The sequence below is a fragment of the Anomaloglossus baeobatrachus genome, chromosome 5 (genome assembly GCF_048569485.1).
Source record: "Anomaloglossus baeobatrachus isolate aAnoBae1 chromosome 5, aAnoBae1.hap1, whole genome shotgun sequence".
In the NCBI taxonomy this organism is placed as follows: domain Eukaryota; kingdom Metazoa; phylum Chordata; class Amphibia; order Anura; family Aromobatidae; genus Anomaloglossus; species Anomaloglossus baeobatrachus.
The window spans coordinates 330494432-330520878 of NC_134357.1; the positions used below are offsets into that span (position 1 = coordinate 330494432).

General features: G+C 41.9%; 1 protein-coding gene across 1 annotated transcript in view; it reads right to left on the minus strand.

Moving 5' to 3' along the window:
• LOC142310071 (BPI fold-containing family B member 6-like) overlaps positions 1-26447 on the minus strand; it is a 54423-nt gene that overhangs the window by 11457 nt on the left and 16519 nt on the right. The window contains exons 6-12 of the mRNA XM_075347539.1: positions 26115-26175; positions 25817-25908; positions 25279-25455; positions 23254-23307; positions 16253-16414; positions 7382-7449; positions 1053-1095 (exon numbers count right to left, since the gene is read on the minus strand). Coding sequence (XP_075203654.1) covers positions 1053-1095; positions 7382-7449; positions 16253-16414; positions 23254-23307; positions 25279-25455; positions 25817-25908; positions 26115-26175 — 657 coding nt within the window. The remainder of the gene's footprint in view (positions 1-1052; positions 1096-7381; positions 7450-16252; positions 16415-23253; positions 23308-25278; positions 25456-25816; positions 25909-26114; positions 26176-26447) is intronic.

A 26447-nucleotide genomic window follows, 5' to 3' on the forward strand; every position in this document is an offset into this window, starting at 1 on the left:
AAATAAAAAAGTTACGTCTCTCAGAAAAAGAATGGCGAAAAAAAAAAAACGGAAAGCGAAAAATCGGCCGGTCGTGAAAGGGTTAAACCCGGTATTGGTACTTTTTTCAGTGTGGACAGGTGCCAAGTCCTGCTGGAAAATGAAATTTCCATCTCCAAAAAGCTTGTCAGGAGAAGGAAGCATGAAGTGTTCTAAAATTTCCTGGTAGACGGCTGTTCTGACTTTGGTCTTGATTGTGTGCCTTTTCACTGTTCCTCCAGACTCTGGGACCTTGATTTCCAAATGAAATGCAACATTTACTTTCATCTGAAAACAACACCTTGGACCACTGAGCAACAGTCCAGTTCTTTTTCTCCTTGGGACAGGTAAGACACTTCTAGCGTTGTCTATTGGTCATAAGTGGCTGGACACAAGGAATGCAACAGTTGTAGCCCATGTCCTGGATACTTCTGTGGGTGGTCACTCTTGAAACACTGACTCCAGCAGCAGTCCGCTTCTTGTGAATCTCCCCTAAATTTTTGAATGGCCTTTTCTTAACAATTCAATCAAGGCTGTGGTTATCCTGGTTACTTTTGTACCTTTTTCTACCACACTTTTTCCTTCCACTCAACTTTTCTATTAAAATGCTTGGATATAGTACTCTGTGTACAGCCAGCTTCTTTAGCAATGACCATTTGCGGCTTACCCTCCTTGTGGAGTGTGTGAAATGACTGCCTTCTAGACATCTGTCAAGTCAGCAGTCTTACCCATGATTGTGCAGCCTACAGAACCAGACTAAGGAACCATTTTAAATGCTTAGGAAGCCTTTGCAGGTGTTTCATGGTAATTATTCTAATTTTCTGGGATAATGATTATTAGATTTTCATTGGCTGTAAGCCATAATCATAAACATTAACAGAAACAAACACTTGAAATAAATCACTTTGTTTGTAATGACTCTATATAATTTATGTTTCCCTTTTAGTATTAAATTACTACAATAAATTAACTTTTTGATGATGTTCTAATTTATTGAGATGCACTTGAATATTGTAAATGATTTACCATCTTACCTCAAATTCTCCTACTGTGGATGATTCCAGAGCGAGGAAGGTCCTAAGAAAAGAAAATAAATATGTTCTGATCTTTTACTATATAGCTTTCATAGTACAAAGACAAGCAATGGCAATCAAATAACTCAATAAAATGATAGAGGTTACTTTGGTATTAAGGTTAAATTATTATTATTATTTATTTATAGAGCACCATTAATTCCATGGTGCTGTACATGAGAAGGGGGTTACATACAAAATACATATACAAGTTTACAGTAGACAGACTAGTACAGAGGGAAGAGGGCCCTGCCCTTTGCGGGCTTACATTCTAAAGGATTTTGGGGAGGAGACAGTAGGTGGGGTGTAGGTTGGGCGGCAGCTCCACATGGTGGTGGGGCGGCAGCTCCACACGGTGGTGGGGGCGGCAGCTCCGCACGGTGGTGGGGCGGCAGCTCCGCACGGTTGTGGGGCGGCAGCTCCGCAAATAGATCAACAGGGCCAGATGGTCAGTTCTTTCAAACAATTCTGATATATAATACGATTCCCTCTTATTGCCTCATTTGACAAAAAAAATTTCAAGAAATGTCATAGGCTTTGGTGATAACTTTAGCAGGACTGGATTTCCCATAAGGCCAACATAGGGCTATGGCCTAGGATGCAGCAGTCATGGAGTGGTATATCCAGAAGAATTAACAAAAAGTGGGGGAGGCCAGGCACTGCATGAGAACGACATGCATACAATTTAAAGTGAAAATTCACATATTATTCCAACTGTACTATAATGCAAAAATGAGATTTTTTAGCAAATAATTGAATCCATTTTTTGAGCCCCCCTTGCCACTTCACAGCAAATCTCAATAGGGGGGTCCTACTCAATATTTAATATTTACATTTGTGCCATGCGGCCTCCTAAACCATATTAAAGCAACACATATACCTGTAACATTTCAGAAACCGCTCCCATATTTTTCAAGGAAAGGCAACTGCGAATGAAGGGCAATCCAGGTCCCAGCAATGTGCAGCGAAAGCCACACACGCCGGCTCAATGTCAGAACTGACACTCACAGTGCCGGACCAGTGTCCATGAATGAAAGGCAGAACAGGTACAAATATAAGGTGCTGACCCCCCACCATGCCGTGCATGCCTGGTTTAATTTGCAGATTCCTTCTGTTTATACCAAAATTAAATATTGGTGGCTGTTCACACTCAAACCACCCTCACCCTTTTCCACAGCCTTTGTTAATCAAGAACCATTTACTTGAGCCTCTTCTGCCTTTATTCATGGACCCTGGTCTGGCACTATGAGGGGCTAGTTCTGACATCCTGGTATGTGTGGCGTTCGCTACACATGCTGGGGACCTGGGCTACCATTATTCGCGGTTGCCTCTCCTTGCAAATATGGAAGCTATTTCTGAAATGTTACAGGTAAATGTGTTGCTTCAATATGGTTCTGCTTATAATTAATTTTTGAGGCCACATGGCACAATGGAAATATTAAATATAGAGTAGGACTCCCCCTATTGAGATTTGCTGTGACGTTGGCAGAGGTAGCTCAAAGAATTGATTAATTATTTGCTAAAAATCTCATTTTGCATTCTAGTACAGTTGGAATAATTTGTGAATTTACACTTTTAATTTTTTTGCATGCCATTTTCAAGCAGTGCTGGCTCCCCCCCCTTTCTGTTTATCCAGAAGAATTAACCAAATATGTACTAATTATTCATTATTATTTGGAAAAGGCCATATAAAATTATGTTTTTTAAAAATTTACATGCATATACATTAAATACATTCAGCAGTACATTACGTTGCCCACTTCTACAGCTTATGCTGTCTTGTTCAGTCACAGGCTCAGTCACAGGGGGGCCATGCTGCAGTTACTTACTATAGTTTCTTGCATTGCTGCCCCTTCTTAAGATATGCCAGATCCTGGGTGCTGTGGGAGATGTGAGTGGAACTTAGTGCATTTGCTGGCTCCTCCCTGTTTCTATCTCCACTGCCTTAATAGGGGGCGTGGCAGTGGACATGGCCACGCCCTGGGGTTTTGGACAGCAGGAAACAAATATTATCAGGGGGGCTGGCTGTTATTAACAGCATGGAGGAGGTCACACCCCCTGATACATCACAAAATGTCCCAGAAAAGGAGGGGGAGCACCAAGGAGCAGCTACAGCGTCACACTGAATTACAGGTACAAGAACAGCACTATAGATCTCATCTTTATAGTTTATGAGGGCATGGCCATTAAAAGACTTTTTTTTTATCTCACTGGAGTTTTCCTGTAATTGGTGCCACTCTGATATATCTTAACTTCTTCTTTCCTTAGATTCAGATTTGTTTTTTTATTTTAAGTTAATTGGGATTCTCAGTTAATATGTTTAAAGCCATATTAACGTCATAATCAGTTTGACCAGCCCCAGTATTCACGTCTTGTCGTATTTAAAAATCTTCTCACAAAAACTGACAGGGTTGGCCTTATTTCTGCTCATTTTTACATTGCTTATTGAGCATCTCAGCCTAATATATTCAATATTAAAACCATATTCAGATCCTAAGAATAGGTAAAACTAAACATTGCATAGCATAATTTGCGGAAGATGTGATCCTTGCGGTACCCTCCCTAAAAACAACACTAACAGCTATTATTGAAATACTGACTGAATTCTGTATAGCTTCTTTTTATAGGATTAAGCATACCTAATCAGTAAATTTATATCTTATGTTTATTAGTAAAAATATTTTAAAAAGTATTTAAAAATCAATTCAAAATATATCAGTCAGATGGGAGAATCTCCTACTTAAGCATCTGTAAAATGTTTGCCCCCAGTGTTCTCCATCAATTGTAGAAACAATTCAAGGAGATAAGAATAATAGATTTAGTAAATTTCTAATTTCTTGACTAAAACATATTGCAAAAGTGAAAATGATAAGATATCATATTATTTTACATTATGTCAGAGTCCTGCAGAGTCCATTAAAAAAGCTTACAGTTGTTATGTGATGCCCTGGCAAAACCAGGTAGTCACAAATAGGGCCCCGCATAACACCTTCCCTCACTAGGAAACACACAGCCGACCAGAAACCCTAGTCACCCCCCCTTAGGGACAGACAGACACACCAGTGGGCGTGACCAGGCGGTTGGAACACGCCCACCAGGGGTTTAGACGTCCCAGGGTGGGAAAAGCAAGAGATCAGTTCAGAGTAGTGGAGAGTGAGGTCAGGTCTGTGTGACAATGGGGAGATAAGGTATGCACACCAGTGACTATGTAAGGGGAATACATGAAATAGCAGAAACTGCTGTGTGAATACTGACTTGAAAAATCCAATAGCTATATGTAAGAGTGAAAATGTGAAAAAATGGAATCTGCATTACTGCCATGAACATATGAATCAAGAGAAATTTAGCTACTGAATTGATCAATGCAATAGAGCCACAACACTACGCCAAAGTATTTCTCTACGTTGGGGTCCCTAGCTTGTGTGTGTCCTCTCATGCAGTTAAAAAACTTACCGTGTATGGGAAGCTGAGACCCAGGCTATTTATGCGTATGATATGGATTGGCAATAGGTGTGGTTGGGGAGGGTTCACAAACGAAAAACTACTAACAAATAAGGAATAACGTTTGGAACATGTTCCAAACGTTATTCCTTATTTGTTAGGTCTGTGTGACAGGCCTGAAGCTGACTGACAGGTGCCAGAGTAGGAGCCCTGGTGCCACTGGCTAGGAGGCAGAGGGTGGTCTCCATCAGCAGGAGACGGGAAGATGGCTCAGCAGAACCGGGGTGGACCGGGACAGGATTGTGGCCCACCGGTACCTACACCGGGGACCCGACCGGAAACCGTGCACAAAGGGGGGTACTCGGACCCTAAAGCCAGCACCAGAGCCTACTGGAACTGGTTAATTAACCGATTGAGGCCAGGACTAGAGGTCCTGTCCCACCAAAAGTCCCTCATAGAAGACAACAGCCCACCGATTAGGGATAAGAGGTCACCGCCAAGGCCCAGAGATCCTACGGGCCAGCGTCTGAGGGCACAGCTCCTTAGGCCACATCCAACCGGGAGCGGACTCCCGAGTTCCATACCGGGAAAGTCTACGTTACATAAAAAGGTGCAGGAAAAGGATAGAGACCACCAGCTGGGTGGGGGATCCCGAACGCAACCGGCCGCGGCACCGGCCACCACCATCTTGGTTTACCAGAGACTCGTGTGTTTTACTACTGACAGTGAGCACACCAACATTCCCCCCTGCGGCCGCCATCTCCCCTGCACCAGATCCACTGGGTCCCAGGGCCACCATCCCTGACCACGGAGGGGTTAACAACTTGCTGCACAACACCTCCCCCGGGTGCCCCGTAACAGCAGCGGTGGTGTTCCACCTCACCACACACTGTGGGTGGCGTCACAAACCTATTACGGCCTAGCCCGTACATCTACATCCCCCATTTTATTCGGCGTGACCGTGAAACCCCCGGGTCCGGAGACCCTCGAGCCACCACCCCTGAAGGCCCGGACCCGAGCAGCGCCGGCTGCTTGCACGGGGGCGGCACAATTACATTTGAACAAAAAACTTTTTAGATTAATACAAAAGCTGAAAACATTTTATGTTAAAGATACAGTATGTGATATAAAGGCTCATGCATATGCACATATCATGGATTTTTATGGTACCAATCCATAATTGGAGTCCATAATCTGGTATGAGTCCATCGAATGCAATCTTAAGTAGGTATTATGGGAGTACATTGGGAATGAGGTTGAGACACTTTTATTTAAAGAATGGATCAAATCACCTTGATATATAATATTAATAAATGTTCTGATTCATTTACAAACATTAAAATTGATCTCTCATAATTTAAATTACAAAGTTTAAATCTGTCACTACATTTGACCTATCTAAAGGAGTTGTTCGTTATTAGACCAACCCCTTCTTATTACACGTTTCCACCAGGTAAAATAATAAAGCCTATACTCATCTTCTGTACCGGCACCCTTCTAGGGGTGTCCGGGCTCGCGGTGCTGGGGATCACGTGGGGTTGTGACATCATGTGGGCCTTGCGTCAAGTCAGAGCGGGCTTCCTTTCCCCCTCTTCCGGACAAAACAAGCAATCAACAGGAAGTGAGAGCAGCCACAGCGCTCACTTCTTGTTGATTAACTCATTGGTTTGAAGGTGGGGAGACAGAAGCTGTCTCTGAATGGACAAGGGGCTCACGTGACACCAAAACCCTACGCGAGCCCAAACACCTCTGGAAGGACGCCGGTATGGGAGGTGAGTTTAGACTTTATTAAATTACCTGGGGGAAACTTAATAAGAAGGTGTTGTCCTAGTAGTGGACAGCTCTTTTAATATGTGCAAACAGGTAATAGACGGCTGAAAAAAATTGTACCTGTATGTCTCATATTAGATGACTTGTTGTTGATAACTCTTTTATCAATTTATGTAAATTGACTCTTCCAGGCCATTGGGAGGACATTGACTGGAAGATTACTTTGCCTCCCCACTTTATTATCATATGCATCTCCTAACATCAGCATCATTCTGGCCCTGTGACATTGGGTCCTTAAGTGGAAATCTTGTGCCTGTGCTTTCAATCTCCACTCGTTTCTCCACATCATTCTGCCCTACTGAGGGAATAGGCTTCACATTCATTCTGTGCAGGTCTTAGAGCATCACTGGTTCTTCCACTCCCAGTGTTCTCGAGCACACAAACTATTGCACTCCAGGAGAAAACTAGGAGTGGAAGTACCAGAGAAGTCTATGCCCATAACAGGGCGGAACAATGAGGAGAAATGAGGAGAGATGGAATGCACAGGCTCGAGATTTCCTGGCAAGCACCAACGTCACAGGGACAGAGTAGCGCTAATAGGAGGCCATAACCATGATAATGAAGTGAGGAGGCGGAGTTATCTTCCAGGCTGTGTCCTCCCCATAGCTTGGAAGCGCTCATTTACATAAACAGATAAAAGATTATATTTTCACAACAAGACATCTGATATGAGACAAACAGGTATGACATTTTTGAGCATTCAATTACCTGTATGCCCATATTAATATTTTAGGTACGTCATATGTAATGACAGATTCCTTTTAATCATGTTTTACACAACTGATTCATGCAGACTGCTCCAATGTCTTCTGGCTTCTGGCCTTATTTTACTTGTTGATTTTATTCCCTTTATGTTTTACTACTTTTTTACTTGTTGTCACAGTATTTGAATTTTGTCATTGACCAGAAACTGAACTCAAATTTCAGAAAAAATGTAATGAAAAATGCTGCTGTATGTGAGGTCTGAAGTATATAAGGAGAATTTTAAACATAAAATAAATGTACTGGTCTTTTCTTACTTGTCGAGGGAAATCTGGAAGGTCAGTGATTTTTTATCGGCTGTAATCTGGAGATTAAAATTCATATGCTGCAAAATGAAATGAAAATACACTTGTTAATTTCAAGAACATGATCATTAGTCACATTTATTGGTGTGATACAGTTGTATAATCTGAGGCAAGAATCATAAATGCAGTTTTTAATAATAATAATAATAATAATAATAATAATAATAATAATATTCTTTATTTATATAGCACCAACATATTCCCCAGCACTTTACAATTCAGAGGGAGACAGACAAAGACAATACAAAATAACAAAATTCAGATACTAAGAGGAGTGAGGGCCCTGCTCACAAGCTTACAGTCTATGAGGGAATAGGGGAGGCACAAAAGATGAATGGGGGGAGAAAAGCTTGTCATATATGGTCCAGCCATCGATTTTATAGGGGACTCCAAACCAGCTGCGTGGATCGGTCACCAGCCAGAATTTATACATACAGAGTGTAACAAGTACATGAAGAGGAATGCAACCAGAAGAGAAAGGGGACAAGAATGAGAAGTTAATTTTGTGAAGGGCAGAATAGGACTAGATTAGATCAGGGCGGTGAGGTGATAGGCTACTCTAAAGAAATGCATTTTTAGGGCCCGCTTAAAGGTGTAGATGTTGGGAATTAATCGAATTGTTCTTAGTAGTGTGTTCCAGAGCATAGGCACAGCTCGCGAAAAGTCATGAAGATAGGAGTTTGTTCCAATTATTGAGGATATCAGTCTTAGGTCTTTATTTGTTTTAACCAGGCACAGATGTAGGTAAAAGAGAAGTGAAGCATCAGTCTTTCCTATGAATTGTCCTTACTGTTGATTCCTTTACTGATTTTGACTGAGCACTATATGAAAAACTACTTGTATAATTGCAGTGTACTAATCTTTAAGATGGTTTTGACTCATTCTTGGTTAAACTATATTCAGACATGGTAGAAATTTCAGTCCCAGACATCTTAATGAGGATTGCAAAAAACTCATCATATGTTTCAGAAATAATTCAATTAGGACGTTTTCCAAAAAAACTACTTTTAGCTATATGGTTATCAATGTCAACAATCTGATTATAAAGAGAACGGTTGTCTTTCTGAAATAGGTTTCTTCAGAAAAATCTGCACCAAACTAATAAAGAAGCAGAACAGCAGTGCCCCGGTGGTGTATGCCAACTGCTGAGGGTGAGTGCTCATGCACATGATTGACTGTATTGGATGAGTGCTATCCATGGTTTTTATGGATAGTATTCATACCCATGTTATTTTTTATGAAAAGGTGATTTTAGTTCAACTCACCCATTTACTGGTGTTCCAACCCCTTCTGCCACACGGACCAGCAGGCATAGCCACCTGTCAGCAATGAAATGAAAAGAACTTGTCCAGCGCTCCGGAGTGAAAAAATGTATCCAATAGGTTTAAGATTTTCAAGTTTGTTCACACCATCTACACCAATAAAAAAGGATTTACATCATGGGTCAGACAATCTCTTATACAGAGGAGAAAGGTTTGTCATTGTCAAACCTTTCTCCTCTGTATAAGAGATTGTCTGACCCATGATGTAAATCATTTTTTATTGGCGCAGATGCATGAATAAACTTGAAAATCTTAAACCTATTCGATACATTTTTTCACTCCGGAGCGCTGGACAAGTTCTTTTAATTCCATGTTATTTTTTAGGCTCCCTTCACACGTCAGTGATTCTGGTATATACAGTCATATGAAAAAGTTTGGGCACCCCTATTAATGTTAACCTTTTTTCTTTATAACAATTTGGGTTTTTGCAGCAGCTATTTCAGTTTCATATATCTAATAACTGAAGGACTGAGTAATATTTCTGGATTGAAATGAGATTTATTATACTAACAGAAAATGTGCAATCTGCATTTAAACTAAATTTGACAGGTGCATAAGTATGGGCACCTCAACATAAAAGTGACATTAATATTTTGCAGATCCTCCTTTTGCAAAAATCACATCCTCTAGTCACTTTCTGTAGCTTTTAATGAGTTCCTGGATCCTGGATGAAGGTATATTTGACCATTCCTGTTTACAAAACAATTCCAGTTCAGTTAAGTTTGATGGTCGCCGAGCATGGACTTCAAATCATCCCACAGATGTTCAATGATATTCAGGTCTGGGGACTGGGATGGCCATTCCAGAACATTGTAATTGTATCTCTGCATGAATGCCTGAGTAGATTTGGAGCGGTGTTTTGGATCATTGTCTTGCTGAAATATCCATCCCCTGCGTAACTTCAACTTTGTCACTGATTCTTGCACATTATTGTCAAGAATCTGCTGATACTGAGTTGAATCCATGCGACCCTCAACTTTAACAAGATTCCCCGTGCCGGCATTGGCCACACGGCCCCAAAGCATGATGGAACCTCCACCAAATTTTACTGTGGGTAGCAAGTGCTTTTCTTGGAATGCCGTGTTTTTTTTGCCTCCATGCATAACGCCTTTTTGTATGACCAAACAACTCAATCTTTGTTTCATCAGTCCACAAGACCTTCGTCCAAAATGTTACTGGCTTGTCCAAATGTGCTTTTGCATACCTCAGGCGACTCTGTTTGTGGCGGGCTTGCAGAAACGTCTTCTTTCGCATCACTCTCCCATACAGCTTCTCCTTGCATCTGCAGCAAGATGATGCTGCAGGTCTTTGGAGGTGGACTGTGGATTGTCCTTGACTGTTCTCACCATTCTTCTTCTCTGCCTTTCTGATATTTTTCTTGGCCTGTCACTTCTGGGCTTAACAAGAACTGTACCTGTGTTCTTCCATGTCCTTGCTATGTTCCTCACAGTGGAAACTGACAGTTTAAATCTCTGAGTCAACTTTTTGTATCCTTCCCCTGAACAACTATGTTGAATAATTTTTGTTTTAAGATCATTTGAGAGTTGTTTTGAGGAGCCCATGATGCCACTCTTCATAGGAGATTCAAATAGGAGAACTACGTGCAAGTGGCCACCTTAAATACCTTTTCTCATGATTGGATACAACTGCCTATGAAGTTCAAAGCTCAATGAGGTTACAAAACCAATTTAGTGCTTCAGTAAGTCAGTAAAAAGTAGTTAGGAGTGTTCAAAACAAGAAATTGATAAGGGTGCCCATAATTATGCACCTGTCAAATTTAGTTTAAATGCAGATTGCACATTTTCTGTTAGTACAATAAACCTCATTTCAAATCAGAAATATTACTCAGTCCATCAGTTATTAGACATATGAAAAGGAAATAGCTGTTGCAAAAACCCAAATTGTTATAAAGAAAAAAGGTTAACATTAATAGGGGTGCCCAAACTTTTACATAAGACTGTATGTTACTGTTTTTATACGTACCAGAATCACGGACATACGCAGACCCTATTCCTATGTGGTCAGAACATTGCTGAACTGTATGTTCAAGTCACACTGACACACTGAACTGGCTTGTGATAAATAATTCATTCATCTTTACAGATTGAAAAACACTGAGTTTTGCGGTCACAGCTGAAAGTGTCCTCACCCTTGAAATTGTTCCAGAAAATGAAATATTTCTCCCAGAAAATTATTTCAATTTCACGTTTTATTATACCTATGTTTATTTTCTTTATGTGCATTGGAACAACACAAAAAAAAGATGGAAAAGAATCGCAAATTAGACATCATTACACACAACCCCAAAAATAGGCCAGACAAAATTGTTGGCACCCTCAAATTAATATTTGGTTTCACACCCTTTGAAATAAACAACTGTAATCGTTTTCTACTGTACTTATGTGCTGATTACCTCCGGTTTTTATGTGTTTCCTCCATGGAAATGCACTAAAAACGCATGTACTGTATGTGTTTTACCTGCAGATTGTCCACATTTAATACAAGTCAAAGAGAAAAAGCTGCACAGAAATCTCAACATAGCCGCAAGGGAAAGTGACATGTTGCTGATTTTAAATAGGTCAGTTTACACTGAGTAAAAAGAAGCACAGGGGGGATGAGATTTTTATAAATCCATCCACTTTGTTGAAATTGTAAGATGCTGCAGTTTTGATGCAGTGGAAATAAACAGAGTCAAAAACTCACCAAAAGCTCATTGTGGGAACATAACCTTAGGCCACATTCACACATTAGGGGGCTTTACACGCTACGACATCGCTAATGCGAACTCGTTGGGGTCACGGATTTGGTGACGCACATCCGGTCGCATTAGCGATGCCGTTGCGTGTGACACCGATGAGCGTTTTTGCATCGTTGGAAAAACGTGCAAAATCGCTCATCGGTGACATGGGGGTCCATTCTCAAAAATCGTTACTACAGCAGTAACGAGGTTGTTCCTCGTTCCTGCGGCAGCACACATCGCTCCGTGTGACACCGCAGGAACGAGGAAGCTCTCCTTACCTGCCTCCCGGCCGCTATGCGGAAGGAAGGAGGTGGGCGGGATGTTACGTCCCGCTCAGCTCCGCCCCTCCGCTGCTATTGGGCGGCCGCTCAGTGACGTCGCGGTGACGCCGCACGGACCGCCCCCTTAGAAAGGAGGCGGTTCGCCGGTCACAGCGAATCTCCGGGCAGGTAAGTATGTGTGATGGGTCTGGGCGATGTTGTGCGGCACGGGCAGCGATTTGCCCGTGTCGCGCAACAGATGAGGGCGGGTACCCACACTAGCGATATCAGGACCAATATCGCAGCGTGTAAAGCCCGCTTAAGGCTATGTTGACCAGGGCATCTTTTGTTATCTGCGTTTTGAGTCCATCTTGAGAGTGCATCTTATTTTCTGAAAATGCACCCCCGGCACCCGCATGTGTTTTTGATGTGTTTTTACCGCATTTTGTCCAATGCGTTTTGTAAGTGAAATCTATTGAATGGAGGGCTCAAAAACGCAGTAAGGCTAATTTCACACAAGGCATCTTTTGCTGCGTTTTTGGTGCGTTTTTGAGGTCACAAAAATGCACCTAGATGCATGCATTTCCTTCTCTCAGAAAAGTCTATGAGATTTCTATATTGCTGTCCACACTGGGCATCTTTTGTTGGCTGTATCTTGGCTGCATTTTTGAAGATGCAGCATGTCAATTCTTTTTGTGTTTTTACCGTGTTTTTGAGCCCTTCCAGTCAATAGATTTGACTTAAAAAATGTAATGGGTAAAAACATGGTAAAAATGCGATAAAAACGTGCGTTTTTGGTACATTAGATGCTCTCAAGATGCACTGGCAAAAAAGATTCCGCGTGTGAATATAGCCTAAAAACGCAAAAATAATTGACATGTTGCATCTTGAAAAACGCAGCCAAAATGCAGCCTATAAAAGATGCCCAGTGTGGACAGCGAAATAGAAATCTCATAGACTTTGCTGGAGAAGTAAATTCATGCATTTTGGTGCATCTTTGTGACCTCAATAACGCAGCAAAATGCAGCAAATGATGCCCTGTGTGAACTTAGCCTAAGCGTGGCTTTACACGCTACGATTTCACTACAGCGATCTCGGAATTTGTGACGCACATCCGGCCGCTGTAGCGATCTCGTTGTGTGTGACTCCTATGAGCGATTTTGAATCGTCACAAAAACGTTCAAAATCGCTCATCGTTGACATGGGGGTCCCCTCCCAATTATCGATGCTATCGCTTGGGCGAAGTTGTTCCTCGTTCCTGTGGCAGCACACATAGCTGTGAGTGACCCCGTAGGAACGAGGAACATCTCCTTACCTGCCGCAATGCGGAAGGAAGGAGGTGGGTGGGATGTTCGTCCCACTCATCTCCGCCCCTCCGCTTTCATTGGGCGGCCACTTAGTGACGTCGCTGTGACGCCGAACGGACTGCTCCCTTAGAAAGGAGGCGGTACGCCGGTCACAGCGACGTCGCAGGGCAGGTAAGTACGTGTGATGGGTCCATGCGATTTTGTGCGCGACGGGCAGCGATATGCCCGTCTCGCACAAACGATGAGGGCGGGTCGCATGCTATCAATATCGGTACCTATATCGCAGCGTGTAAAGCCTGCTTAAGACTAATGCTGCATGCACACATTTGTGTGTCATGGTCCATGACTCACGGACCGTCTGCAGGTCTCTGAGGCTGAGCTCCACAGATTCATAGGCATATATGAGGCTGCCTAGTTCAGGAGAGCTATGGTTGGTTCATGTATCACACTGTCCATACTTAGATCGTCCGTGACACACAGATGTGTGGATACAGCTGTATGGTTCCCTTACATATTAACCAGCAATTCTAGAAACGCTCTCCATAATGTGAAAATAGATGAACGAGTCAAACACTCCTTAGGGTAGTTTCACACTTGCGTTATTTACCTTCAGTCACAATCCGCCCTCTTGGAAAACAGCGGAATCCGATAACAGATTCCGCTGTTTCCCATAGACTTGTATGGATGACGGATTGTGCCAAAAGTAACTGCATTGCTTCCGCCGGGCGGAAGGAACGCAGCATGTAATGTTTTTTGAGCAGCGGAATCTTTAGGCTTTCGCTGCGCAGGCTCTCTCTGGCTCCCTGCACACGTAACCAGGGTACACATCGGGTTACTAAGCAAAGCACTTTGCTTAATAACCCGATATTTACCCTGGCTGCGTGTGCAAGGAGCCAGCGCTAAGCGGTGTACGCTGGTAACCAAGGTAAATATCGGGTAACTAAGCAAAGTGCTTTGCTTAGTTACCCGATGTGTACCCTGGCTACGTGTGCAGGGAGCCCGACACTTCCCCGCTCGGCTCCGCCCCCTCCCGCACTCCACTCCGCATGTACACACGCACACACATACACACACACACACTCACCTGTCCCCAGCCATGCAGTCCCCGGCACTGACGTCCTCAGGGCCATGGCCCTGCTCGGCTCCACCCACACCGCACTCTGCCCCCCGCACACATTCTCGGCGGCCGAACGATCAGCTGATCACCCGGTGACCGGATGCTGTGAGCGATCAGCTGATCACCCGGCGGCCGGCTGCTGTGAGCGATCAGCTGATCACCCGGGTGAACATTCCGGCTGCTGTGAGCGATCAGCTGATCGTTCATAATAGTCTGCCGCCGGTAAAACTGTAAAAAAAAAAAAAGAAAAAAAACCCCAAAACGGATTCCGTTGTTTTGTACGATCCGTTGCATCCATTGTGCCACTATATGCAACACATCCGTTGCATCCGTCACACAACGCAATGCAACGGATGCCGTTCAACGCAAGTGTGAAACTAGCCTTAGTGAGGTGAAATGAATTTTAAGCATGTTAAACAGGACACGTGGTGCCAAGAACAAGGCCAGTTCATGTGCAAAGAACAATCTACTCACAATTGATCTGTGTGCATAAGTCTGCCTGTCTAAGGCTATGTTCGCACATTGCGTTTTCGCCTGCATTTCCGCAGCGTTTTGAGCAGCAGCGTTTTCATGCCAAAAGGAATGCGTTTTGATTTTCCATGATAGTCTATGTAAAATGAAGAATTCCTGTCCGCACTTTGCGTTTCAAAACGCTGTGTTTAATTTGCATAATTTGTGGCAAAAACCATGCGTTCAAAGAAGCAGCATGTCAATTGTTTTTGCCATTTCTGCAGTGTTTTGATAACATTGAAGTCAATGAGAAGTAGCAAAAAGCACCAAACATCCAAATTCCAGCGTTTTACCTGCTTTTTAGCTGCAGAAAACATGCGTTTTTAACTTAAAAAACGCATGATTTTCTGACATTAAATTAATGGAATAATATGTCCCTTTACACACACACATAGTCCGACAATTAAAATAATGAAAATTATGATATAATTGCTATTTTAGCTATAAATATTATAAAACCGCTATAATGTCATGAAATGTTACTATTTTCTTTATTAATTTTAAAATTAGATATGTATTGATTTTTTTTCCCTTTTTTCATTCTGTTTGACTGTTTAAACTTTATTTAGCAGTGTCTTGATGTTCAAAACGCATCTGTCAAAATGCAGGTGAAAAAGCATGTAAAAAGCGCTGAAAACGCATCAAAAACGCAATAAATACACATGCGTTTTCAGCACTAAAGTTAGGAAAAAGGCAACTTTTGCTAAATCAATTACAGCCAAAACGTGCGTTTTAAACTGCAAGTAGGACGACGCAAAGTGCGGACATACCTTAACAGACTGTTAAAAAGTCACCAGTGTGAAGTAGTCTTAAGGTTACTTTACACGCTGCGATATAGGTCCCGATATCGCTAGCATGGGTACCCGCCCCCATCTGTTGTGCGACACGGGCAAATCGCTGCCCGTGCCGCACAACATCGCCCAGACCCGTTACACATACTTACCTGCCCGGCGACGTCGCTGTGATCGGCGAACCGCCTCCTTTCTAAGGGGGCGGTCCGTGCGGCGTCACAGCGACGTCACTGAGCGGCCGCCCAATAGAAGTGGAGGGGCGGAGATGAGTGGCCGGAACATCCCGCCCACCTCCTTCCTTCCTCATAGCGGCCGGGAGGCAGGTAAGGAGAGGTTCCTCGTTCCTGCGGCGTCACACATAGCGATGTGTGCTGCCACAGGAGCGACGAACTACATCGTTACTGCTGCAGTAACGATAATCGAGAATGGACACCCATGTCACCGATGAGCGATTTTGCACGTTTTTGCAACGATGCAAAATCGCTCATCGGTGTCACACGCAGCAACATCGCTAATGCGGCCGGATGTGCGTCACAAATTCCGTGACCCCAACAACTCCGCATTAGCGATGTCGCAGCGTGTAAAGCCCCCTTTATATCTGTAAGTCTGATACGCACAGTCATATTATAGCTCCATTTTGCATGGAGCTATACAAAGTCAGCCATTCCGGTATTTACTTTATCTTCATATATCTCCAATTTCATAAAGAGTTTATATGGACATCATTATTTCTGTTTAACAATCTGTTGACTTTATTAGTTTGCTTTAATTCTTACCAAGTTTACTTCAAATAATGTCTGCGATTCTGAGTCTGGGGATGACGCAGAGACTTCCATAGTAGAATAAAGATGGAGAATCGCTTTCTTACTGGTTGCTGTAACCAATGCTGATTTATTCACAAAGATATTTATTTTGTAATCTTGCAGTCCTGAGGAAAGCTGGAAGAAAATGTATACGTTATTACTAGAAAGAATTAGTGAAACAAGTAACTGAGTCATTCTAGAAGTGGGTTTTCTCATAGGTGTTATCAAACTGGAATGGGCCTACATGAGCACTTGAATAATGGAGAACTTCATGTTCTGATGTTACAATTTTTTTTTCATCTTGAGGTTTAACATATTATTTAAATAATGCTGTACTTTGATAGAGCAGATTACAACATTATTGAGATCATACGTTAAATGCAGAAAAAAAATAATAAGAGATATGTTGGGCTGGCTGGGAAATTTTAGCGTAGGTGGCAAGCACAAAGCAGTGGCCCATGAGTAGCAGTCCAACCTTTGTCCAATCTTAACTAGACGTCTGCAGTCACTCCATGTAACTTCAGACTTGTGAATGCTCACATTGTGCACATTCTGTGCTGTGAGGATTCTCCAGTGCTGGCAGCAGGCAATCATATGACCGTATGTATGAGATATGCATACTCCCGGCCACATTCCAACTAGACTGTGCTTAGCCTCGCTAAATACACTTGTGCTGAGTTAGGCTGTGCATGTCTAGTTGGCATGCAACTGCATGTATGCAAATCATATACTTGCAGTCTCGCGCCCGCCACTCATGACATCAGAGAATCCTCAGATTGTAGTGCGTGTTATGTGAGGATTCACAAGTTTTCAGTCCCATAAAGTGACTGCAATACAGAAGATTTGGCACTTGTATAAAGTTACTAATTAGGGTGTTTTATTCACAGGTACAGTCCAAAGGTCAATGTGTAACATTTCAATCAGACTCCTAACCTTCATCAGGACAGCTCGATTCCTCAGCAGTGACACACTATTCTTAGGGCACATGTTTCATATTCTTCACTTTTGTTTAACAGCAATCTGTGATTCTGATGAAGGTCAGGGGTCTGATTGAAACATTATGCATTAAACTGTGCATTGCATCTGTAAATTAAGCACATTAATTTGTAACTATTTATTGGTGCCAAGTTCTTCGATATTGTTACTCTATGGGATGGGACCCAACTGATGTCTGTGCACACAGTATACATAGCATACCGTATATACTACAATATATATAGGAGAATATATGACTGTATACAGAAAGGAGCTAGAGATTCCGGCAGGTTGTAGTAGGCTCTTAAGCATCTGTTATGGTGGCTATGGACTACTGACATGACCGTCTGACCAGTGTCCTGCTTGCTTATCTCTGCTGGAACATGATATATTATGACTCCACACATCAGATATTATATACATGATATTATGTCACAGTTACATATTACATATATATATTACATATGTCGCGGGCGGGGAGGAGGGTGTCAGCACTGCGCTCACCCCTCTGCTCGGGTCCGGCTGCTGCTGCTGCTCAGTGGTGGCTCGAGCGGTGGGCCGGATCCCAGGGGTCTCGAGCGGCGCTCCTCGCCCGTGAGTGAAAGGGGGTAGTTTTGTGTGGGGATGGTTTATTGTCCGTGACGCCACCCACGGTTGTGGTGATTTGTAGCACCACCGCTGCTCAATATGGGGATCCCGGGAGTGGTGATGCGGAGCAGCCAGGTGTTGTGTTGCCCCTCCGTGGGTAGGGGTTGGTGATCCCGGGGCCCAGTGATGGTGTGGAAGGTGCAGGGCCTGGTGGGCGCAGGGACGCGGGGGCAGCACTGTGCCTTGCGGCACTGTGGTACTCACTCAGCCTGAGACGATGACACAGTTTTTAGTAAAACACTCGGCTGGATGGACGGGTACCCCCAGACGGCTGCGGTTGTTGTTTCTCCCCTGACCCAGTTTGATGGTGTAAGTCCTTTCTTCCACCTCCGTGCACCCCTCTCCTGCACTCCGGCTTCCAGCTGGCTCCCCGACTCCATACCGGGGGGCCACTGCCCAGCCCCGGCTACCTGCGGTTCCACCAGCTGTCTCCCCGGCTCCCTGCAGACGGCACCTAGCGTCTGCCGGACTCTCTGTGCGAGGCCCTAGGCTCCAACCTAGGCCCCTGGCTCTGTCTGCCTCTCTGCAGACCTTCACTCTTCCTCTCCTAGGACTAGACTAGACTTGTTTCCTGCCTCCGGCCAGCTCACTCCAGGGTGGGCGTCTCCATCTCCAGACTCCGCCCACCTGGTGTGTCAGTCTGAGCCCGAGGCAGAAAGCAGGTCACTTTGGGGATGTCTGCTGTGAACTGCTGGGGGTGGGGGTGTGTGTTGTTACCTGTGTCCCCTGGCTTGTCCAGGGCGACACACATACACATACATATTACATATTACATATATACATAGCCCCATATTGCCCCGCTATACACAATATGAGCCCCCACAAAAATCTCCTATATTCATTACATTATGAGCCCACGTATAGCCCTCTATATACAGTATGAGCCCTCATTTAGCCACAACATACAGCATGAGTGCTCACACAGCCCCCAGTATACAGTATGAACCCTCATATAGCCTCCCTATATTCACAATGAGCCCTCCTATATACAGTATGAGCTTTCACATAACTCCATTATGCAGTATGATCCCTTCCATAGCACCCTATATACAGTATGAGCCCTCACATAGTTTCCCTATATACAGGATGAGCCCTCACATAGCCCTCTTATATACAGTATGAGCCCTAACATAGCCCCTATATACAGTATGAGCCTTCACATGGCCCCCTATATACAGTATGAGCCTACGAAGCCCCTGTAAATACTGTATGAGCCCCCACATAAACCTCTTTATACAGTATGAGTGCTCACATAGCCTCCCAATGTACAGTATGTGTGCTCAAATAGCCCATAATATAGAGTATCAGTCCCCACATAGCCCTCTTATATACAGCATGAGCCCCCACATAGCCCTCCTATGTAGAGTATGAGACCTCACATAGCCCTCCTATATATAGTTTGAGCCCTCAAATAGCCCCTATATATAGTATGAGTAGACTGTACTGCACACTCATTTTGAATGCAAAAAAAATTGAAATAATTATTTATACTCTAGATTTTTTTGTTATTGCAGGGATAGATGTGCCAAAACACCAAAGGGGGATGCGACCAATTGTTAATGTTTTAGCCAGATAGGCCTTGTTCACAAAGTCGCTGTACTCGCTAGTGTAGTGTGATATAGTAGGATAATGAGCGTCTGCTCGTTGATCCCTGTAATTGGTAGTTCAGTGTGATATGGTGGGATGATGCAAGTCTGCTAGTTGATCCCTGATATTCAATGAATGCTGGCACTCCCGCGCCTAGGCTCCCTTGGAGTAAGTCGACTTCATGATACTCTGCCTGTGCATCCAGTATACAGGAGTCTACATGATCAGTATTCATCAGATGTTATATAACTTTGAGTATTTTGCAAAATATCTGATGTCTGTATCACAATATAGCAGAGACTAATCTAGATGTGGTATATTATGTACACAGATGCACTATACTGATCATACCTGGACCTGCCTAGAAGACTTCACATACTTATTATATGTGGATACATATACATTATGGATATTATATATTACATATATCCATATGAACTCCAGGTACACCATGCTGTTTCATCAGCAGACACAGCTCACACAACGTGCAGTGTGAGTGTGTCTGCATCAACCACAATGAAAGATATAGTGATGGTCTTCCAGTGGCCCTGAACAGCTGCTTGGGGACTGGCCTGCTTGTATATGACTCTCTGCCTCCCTGCACAACCCGCTCCTGCTTATATTATATGGTTCAATACCATAGTATTGCAGTATGTATTGAAATCTTTACCCTCCATTGAAGTTCAGCCTGCAGCTGATCTTCACAGGAGGATCAAGATCATAGTTACAGAAGCTTTTAGCTTGCTATCGCGTTGTGGGGGGCCGATGTGAGACTTTGGTGTATTTTAAACTCAGCTCTCAATAATTCATAGGTAATTTCAAGTTGTTAAACTGCAGTGATCAGAGCAAGCTCTGGTTGGTGTAGTTACAGGAAGTGCACTATGTAACCTACTTCGACATGGTTAATGGCCTGTGGAGTTAAGCTGACCCAATAGTGTCTGCTCTGACCCTCACTGAGAAACTGTAATCTGTGGAAGACCTTGTAGTAAAGCACTTTGGTCAAAATTGGACATGACAGATCGATATTTTCGTTCACAAATTCTCTGGGGCTCCCATACACATTTGACTATCAACCAAACCCATCAATATCGGCAGGTTTGGCTGACATTATTCTAATGTGTATGGGGGGCTTAAGTGTTTAATTTCTCTTCTCTGCCACTACAGAGAAAATAGAACACTTACAAGACAACCAATTCAAATACTTGGTTTATCTCGGAGTCATCTCTGAAAGAAAGGTCCACCACACACACGTATAAGAAAAATAACAAAACACTACACATATTATGTATCCACAGAGGAGTTGGTCTGTCTCCACTCAGAATTTTCTCATTCACTACTCCATATCACCACTTTATAGGTATATATATATATATATATATATATATATATATATATATATATATATATATATATATATATATATGTTTATATATATATATATATATATATATATATATATATATATATATATATATGTATGTATATATATATATATATATATATATATATATACATACATATACAGTACAGACCAAAAGTTTGGACACACCTTCTGATTCAAAGAGTTTTCTTTATTTTCATGACTGAAAATTGTAGATTCACATTGAGGGCATCAAAACTAAACTATGAATTAACACATGTGGAATGAAATACTTAACAAAAAAGTGTAAAACAACTGAAAATATGCCTTATATACGAGGTCCTTCAAAGTAGCCACCTTTTGCTTTGATTACTGCTTTGCACACTCTTGGCATTCTCTTGATGAGCTTCAAGTGGTAGTCACCGGAAATGCTTTTCACTTCACAGGTGTGCCCTGTCAGGTTTAGTAAGTGGGATTTCTTGCCTTATAAATGGGGTTGGGACCATCAGTTGTGTTGTGCAGAAGTCTGGTGGATACACAGCTGATAGTCCTACTGAATAGATTGTTAGAATTTGTATTATGGCAAGGAAAAGCAGCTAAGTAAAGAGGAACGAGTGGCCATCGTTACTTTAAGAAATGAAGGTCAGTCAGTCTGAAAAATTGGGAAAACTTTGAAAGTGTCCCCAAATGCAGTGGCAAAAACCATCAAACGCTACAAAGAAACTGGCTCACATGAGGACTGCCCCAGGAAAGGAAGACCAAGAGTCACCTCTGCTGCGAAGGATAAGTTTATCCGAGTCACCAGCCTCAGAAAACGCAGGTTAACAGCAGCTCAGATTAGAGACCAGGTCAATGCCACACAGAGTTCTAGCAGCAGACACATCTCTAGAACAACTGTTAAGAGGAGACTTCGTGCAGCAGGCCTTCATGGTAAAATAGCTGCTAGGAAACCACTGCTAAGGACAGGCAACAAGCAGAAGAGACTTGGTTGGGCTAAAGAACACAAGGAATGGAGATTAGACCAGTAGAAATCTGTGCTTTGGTCTGATGAGTCCAAATTTGAGATCTTTGGATCCAACTATCGTGTCTTTGTGCGATGTAGAAAAGGTGAACGGATGGACTCTACATGCCTGGTTCCCACCGTGAAGCATGGACGAGGAGGTTTGATGGTGTGGGGGTGCTTTGCTGGTGACACTGTTAGAGATTTATTTAAAATTGAAGGCTTACTGAACCAGCATGGCTACCACAGCATCTCGCAGCAGCATGCTACTCCATCCGGTTTGCGTTTAGTTGGACCATCATTTATTTTTCAACAGGACAATGACCCCAAACACACCTCCAGGCTGTTTAGGGCTATTTGACTAAGAAGGAGAGTAATGGGGTGCTTCGCCAGATGACCTGGCCTCCAGTCACCCAATCAAGATGGTTTGGGGTGAGCTGGTCCGCAGAGTGAAGGCAAAAGGGCCAACAACTGCTAAGCATCTCTGGGAACTCCTTCAAGACTGTTGGAAGACCATTTCCGGTGACTACCTCTTGAAGCTTATCAAGAGAATGCCAAGAGTGTGCAAAGCAGTAATCAAAGCAAATGGTGGCTCCTTTGAAGAACCTAGAATGTAAGACATATTTTCAGTTGTTTCACACTTTTTTGTTAAGTATTTCACTCTGTGTGTTAATTCATAGTTTTGATGCCTTCAATGTGAATCTACAATTTTCAGAGTCATGAAAATAAAATAAAGAAAACTCTTTGAATGAGAGGGTGTGTCCAAACATTTGGTGTTGGAGGGTTTGTGGGTTCAACCCATTAGCGACCATGTGTGAAAGGGTCCTAATGAATGGGCTTTTTTCCAGGATAAATTTTAAATTATAGAACAATAGTAATATATATATATATATATATATATATATATATATATATATAGCTATCTACTGTATCTATATATATATATATATATATATATATATATATATTACTATTGTTCTATAATTTAAAATTTATCCTACATCAAACAATAAATGGAAAAAAGCCCATTCATTAGGACCCTTTCACATATGGTCGCTAATGGGTTGAACCCACAAACCCTCCAAGGGAATGTTCCCATGTATTGGCTTTATTAAAGAAATATAGTATCTGTGACTAGAATCCCTTCTATACACATGTATAGGGTTCTTTGTGAAGGAAGTGCATAGATAGTTACAAACTTCATTCAGACAGATGGAAAATTCCCAGAAATGTCGGCAACAAATCTGGCATGTTCAATATACCCTGAGAATGCAACACAACTCTCCCCAACCATGTGAATACACTCCAAATATTTTGCATTATAGAATGTGGTGTGACCATTGCAGATCGGGGTTGGATTGTTGCTGAAACATTTGGTTATCGAATTTCTATATAAGTTATTACCTCTGGAATGATCTCGCTTAAAATTGATGTAGACATGGCCCCTCCATTTACTAGCTGGAAAAAATAGCAAAATGTCAAAAATTCGGTTATTCTCTAGATAATAATTTAAAAGACAAAAAAAAAGTCTAGTCCCCCCCCCCCCCTATATTTCAAGAAGATCCCTCAGTTTTAAAAGAAAGCAAATTCCAAGTAAAAGGGAGCAAATTTCAGCCTACCATAGCCATGTGATCCAAACCACCTAGGGTGCACAGATGAAGGAAGGGAGCGGTCCACCCCTGCAGAAGTCAATCTAATTGAGAGTGAGTGGTAATCCAGCACCCATGGTCCAGTCTTCAGTGAAAATTAAGACATCCTTTATTCACAAAACATGTTAAAACATACATGTTTAAAATCAGAACTGTTTCAGGTCAGTAAGTATGGGTCTCTATGACCTGAAACACGTAAGGCAGTTCTGATTTTAAACATGTATGTTTTTAACATGTTTTGGGAATAAAGGATGTCTTAATTTTTACTGATGACTGGACTCACTCTCATTTAGATTGACTCTAAAGAAAGAACCATAGATAAGCTTAATAATACATCTACTTAAAGATTTACTTCTACTTGTGCTACTTTCATGGAGTCAAGGAGTGGAACATTGAATCTTTTTCTAGCTTACATTAGTGTAATTTTCATAAGTCATCTAAAGAAGATGAGTCTTCTGTGCATAGTACATAATCCATGGTCATCCCTTGAGTGAATTAGAGACATCTCCAAAATTAAGAGACATCTCCATTTTTCTTCTGTTCTTACTAAACACGGCATTGCGATGGCATCTGTAACCAGGGCTTGCTGACTCTGACACCATGCTACATACATTGAGAATTTAAGTCACAGGCTTATAGTTTACAAACAAAGGACACGGCCAGTCTCCAGAGAATGGATGAACTCATAGCAGAAATGGATAGGTCCACTGATAAATTTATCAGGGTTTGGGGGTCTTGGATCATTTTTTTGGATTCCCCAGAGTTCTGAGAAATTTTTGAGAATTCTTGAGAAGGTGGACTGGCTTCCCCTTCTTTCCTTCCCCCCACCCATTTTTTCTCTTCTTCTTTTCCTTTTTCCTGTTTCTTAGTTTCTTTTTTACATGTTCTTACATCTCTTGTAGCCTTGGTCAGAGAGAGGAGCTGTATGGGCTGGAAACTGGTTTATTTTATATGTCTCTCCCGTATGGTATCCAAAGGCTCTGTCAATTCAGATCGTTATTCTAAACTCCTGGTTGTACACCATTATTTTATATACTGGTTTGAGACTCTGAGGAGTTGACCTTCCCTTGATGCTGTTCCCAGCAAAAGCTAGTTCTTAAATGTCCTGTTTCCATAATGCAAACTAAATTACTTAATCGGAAGCTTTTAGAGACCCCCCCCAGACTTAACTACGGGGTGTCAACTGTATTGGTTTGTAACTCTATGTCTTGTTTTAATGTTGTAAAAATGTAATAAAAATAGATTCAACAAAAAAGCAAAAACAACCCTCCATGATGGTAACGTTTTCCATACAGACATTTTTATTCACGTCATCATGCAGAAAATGTGTGATGTTTCAATTTATCAACTTTTGAGGATATTTTTTTACATCAACATAGTCAATGTTTATCAAATTTATAAAGACATTTTGATAAAGGTTTAATTTAAAGCCAAAACATCACAACCTTTTCTGCCTGGCGACTTGACTTAAAAAAAAAAAGCCTGTGAATGGACTATGCTGATTTGCTGGAGTATTTGGGGGATTTTGATGAGTAACTGGTGCTACTTATATATTATTGATTTGAGATTTATAGCTGTTGTCCTTCCTGGATCTCCCTTCAAAACAGTGATTCTAGTGGAGCAATTTGCATCAACATTTTGAGGACTTTTGATCAAAGCCAATCAGAGCCCAAATGCATTAATTGCAATATGGCTGTCACATCATCATGACATATCCTTCTAAACACTGAATATTTTGCTTAAAAACATAAACTAAAAAGGATTTTATTATTTTTCATACATCATCTTCGATGGCCATAAAGTTAAAAGCTCCTTCTTCTTGAAACACAGTGAAGACCTGTCCAAGAAAGTCAGCTGTCAGAAGAAACGTAGTTTCAGAGATGTATGGCAGGACAAGTGAACTTGTATCAATGTCATCTGGTGGGTTAATGAGATTTTCTCCTTTGAATACTTCAACCTTTGGGAGAATAAAAAAATATATGATTAAGATTTAGATTAACGTTTGGTACTTAGTCTTGGGAATTGGTTATCTTGCATCTCTCCTTTAGAAATACTTTGAATAGACCTAACAAATCCAGAAGTAGGACACTTTACGAATCCCACTTTGGCTTGTTTTACTGGCATTCTTAAAAGTTGTTACTCTGAAAACTACATAAAGGCTTTTTCCCATGTTAGTATGATAATTTATTTAGAGACATTCCAAACAATCCTAAGAATAGCCTATTTTGTTAAGATCCCCCACAATTTAGATCTGGTGCTGGTATCCAAAATGTTTAGATGTTCATGATAAACTAAAATAATGGGTAAAATGGACTCACATTGAGTTCAATATCAATATGTTCTTCAGAAACTGTTGGTATTGGAGATGTCATGTAATGGAGACTTCCTGACTGTCCAAAAGGCATGCTCGCTAGAAAAATACACACAGTTATTGCAGTGTTAGGTGACTCCCTATAGTGAACAGAATGACATAAAGCAGGTGCATATAGACACAAATATAAAGAAGGGTATGACTTGTAGTAAGAATGAAAATGGTGTCTGCTCACGTCACCCCATCTCCAAATCATAGATAACTGGGAAAGGCGCTGAGGTTTGTTTCTGAGTGTAATACTTAACTGTTTTTCATGCACAATTTTTCATTCATTTCAGAAATGACAAATTCCACTGCTGGGCAAACCTAAAATATATAGCCATTTGAAATGTTATAGTCCTAAAGAGAATCAACATCACAAGAAAATTGAAAATGTCTTCTTGTGACATGAACTATACACATTTTTATCCATGGAAGTAAAAAATGAGGGTTCTTATTAAATGGTATTGCCCCATACTGCCGGACACTGACAAATCAGTTCTGAAAGTATACAAACACATTCTATTCCCAAGGGTCATGGAAACACTGGGATAATACCTGGATAATAATCACTAGGACCTGTGCACATGTTGCGGCTT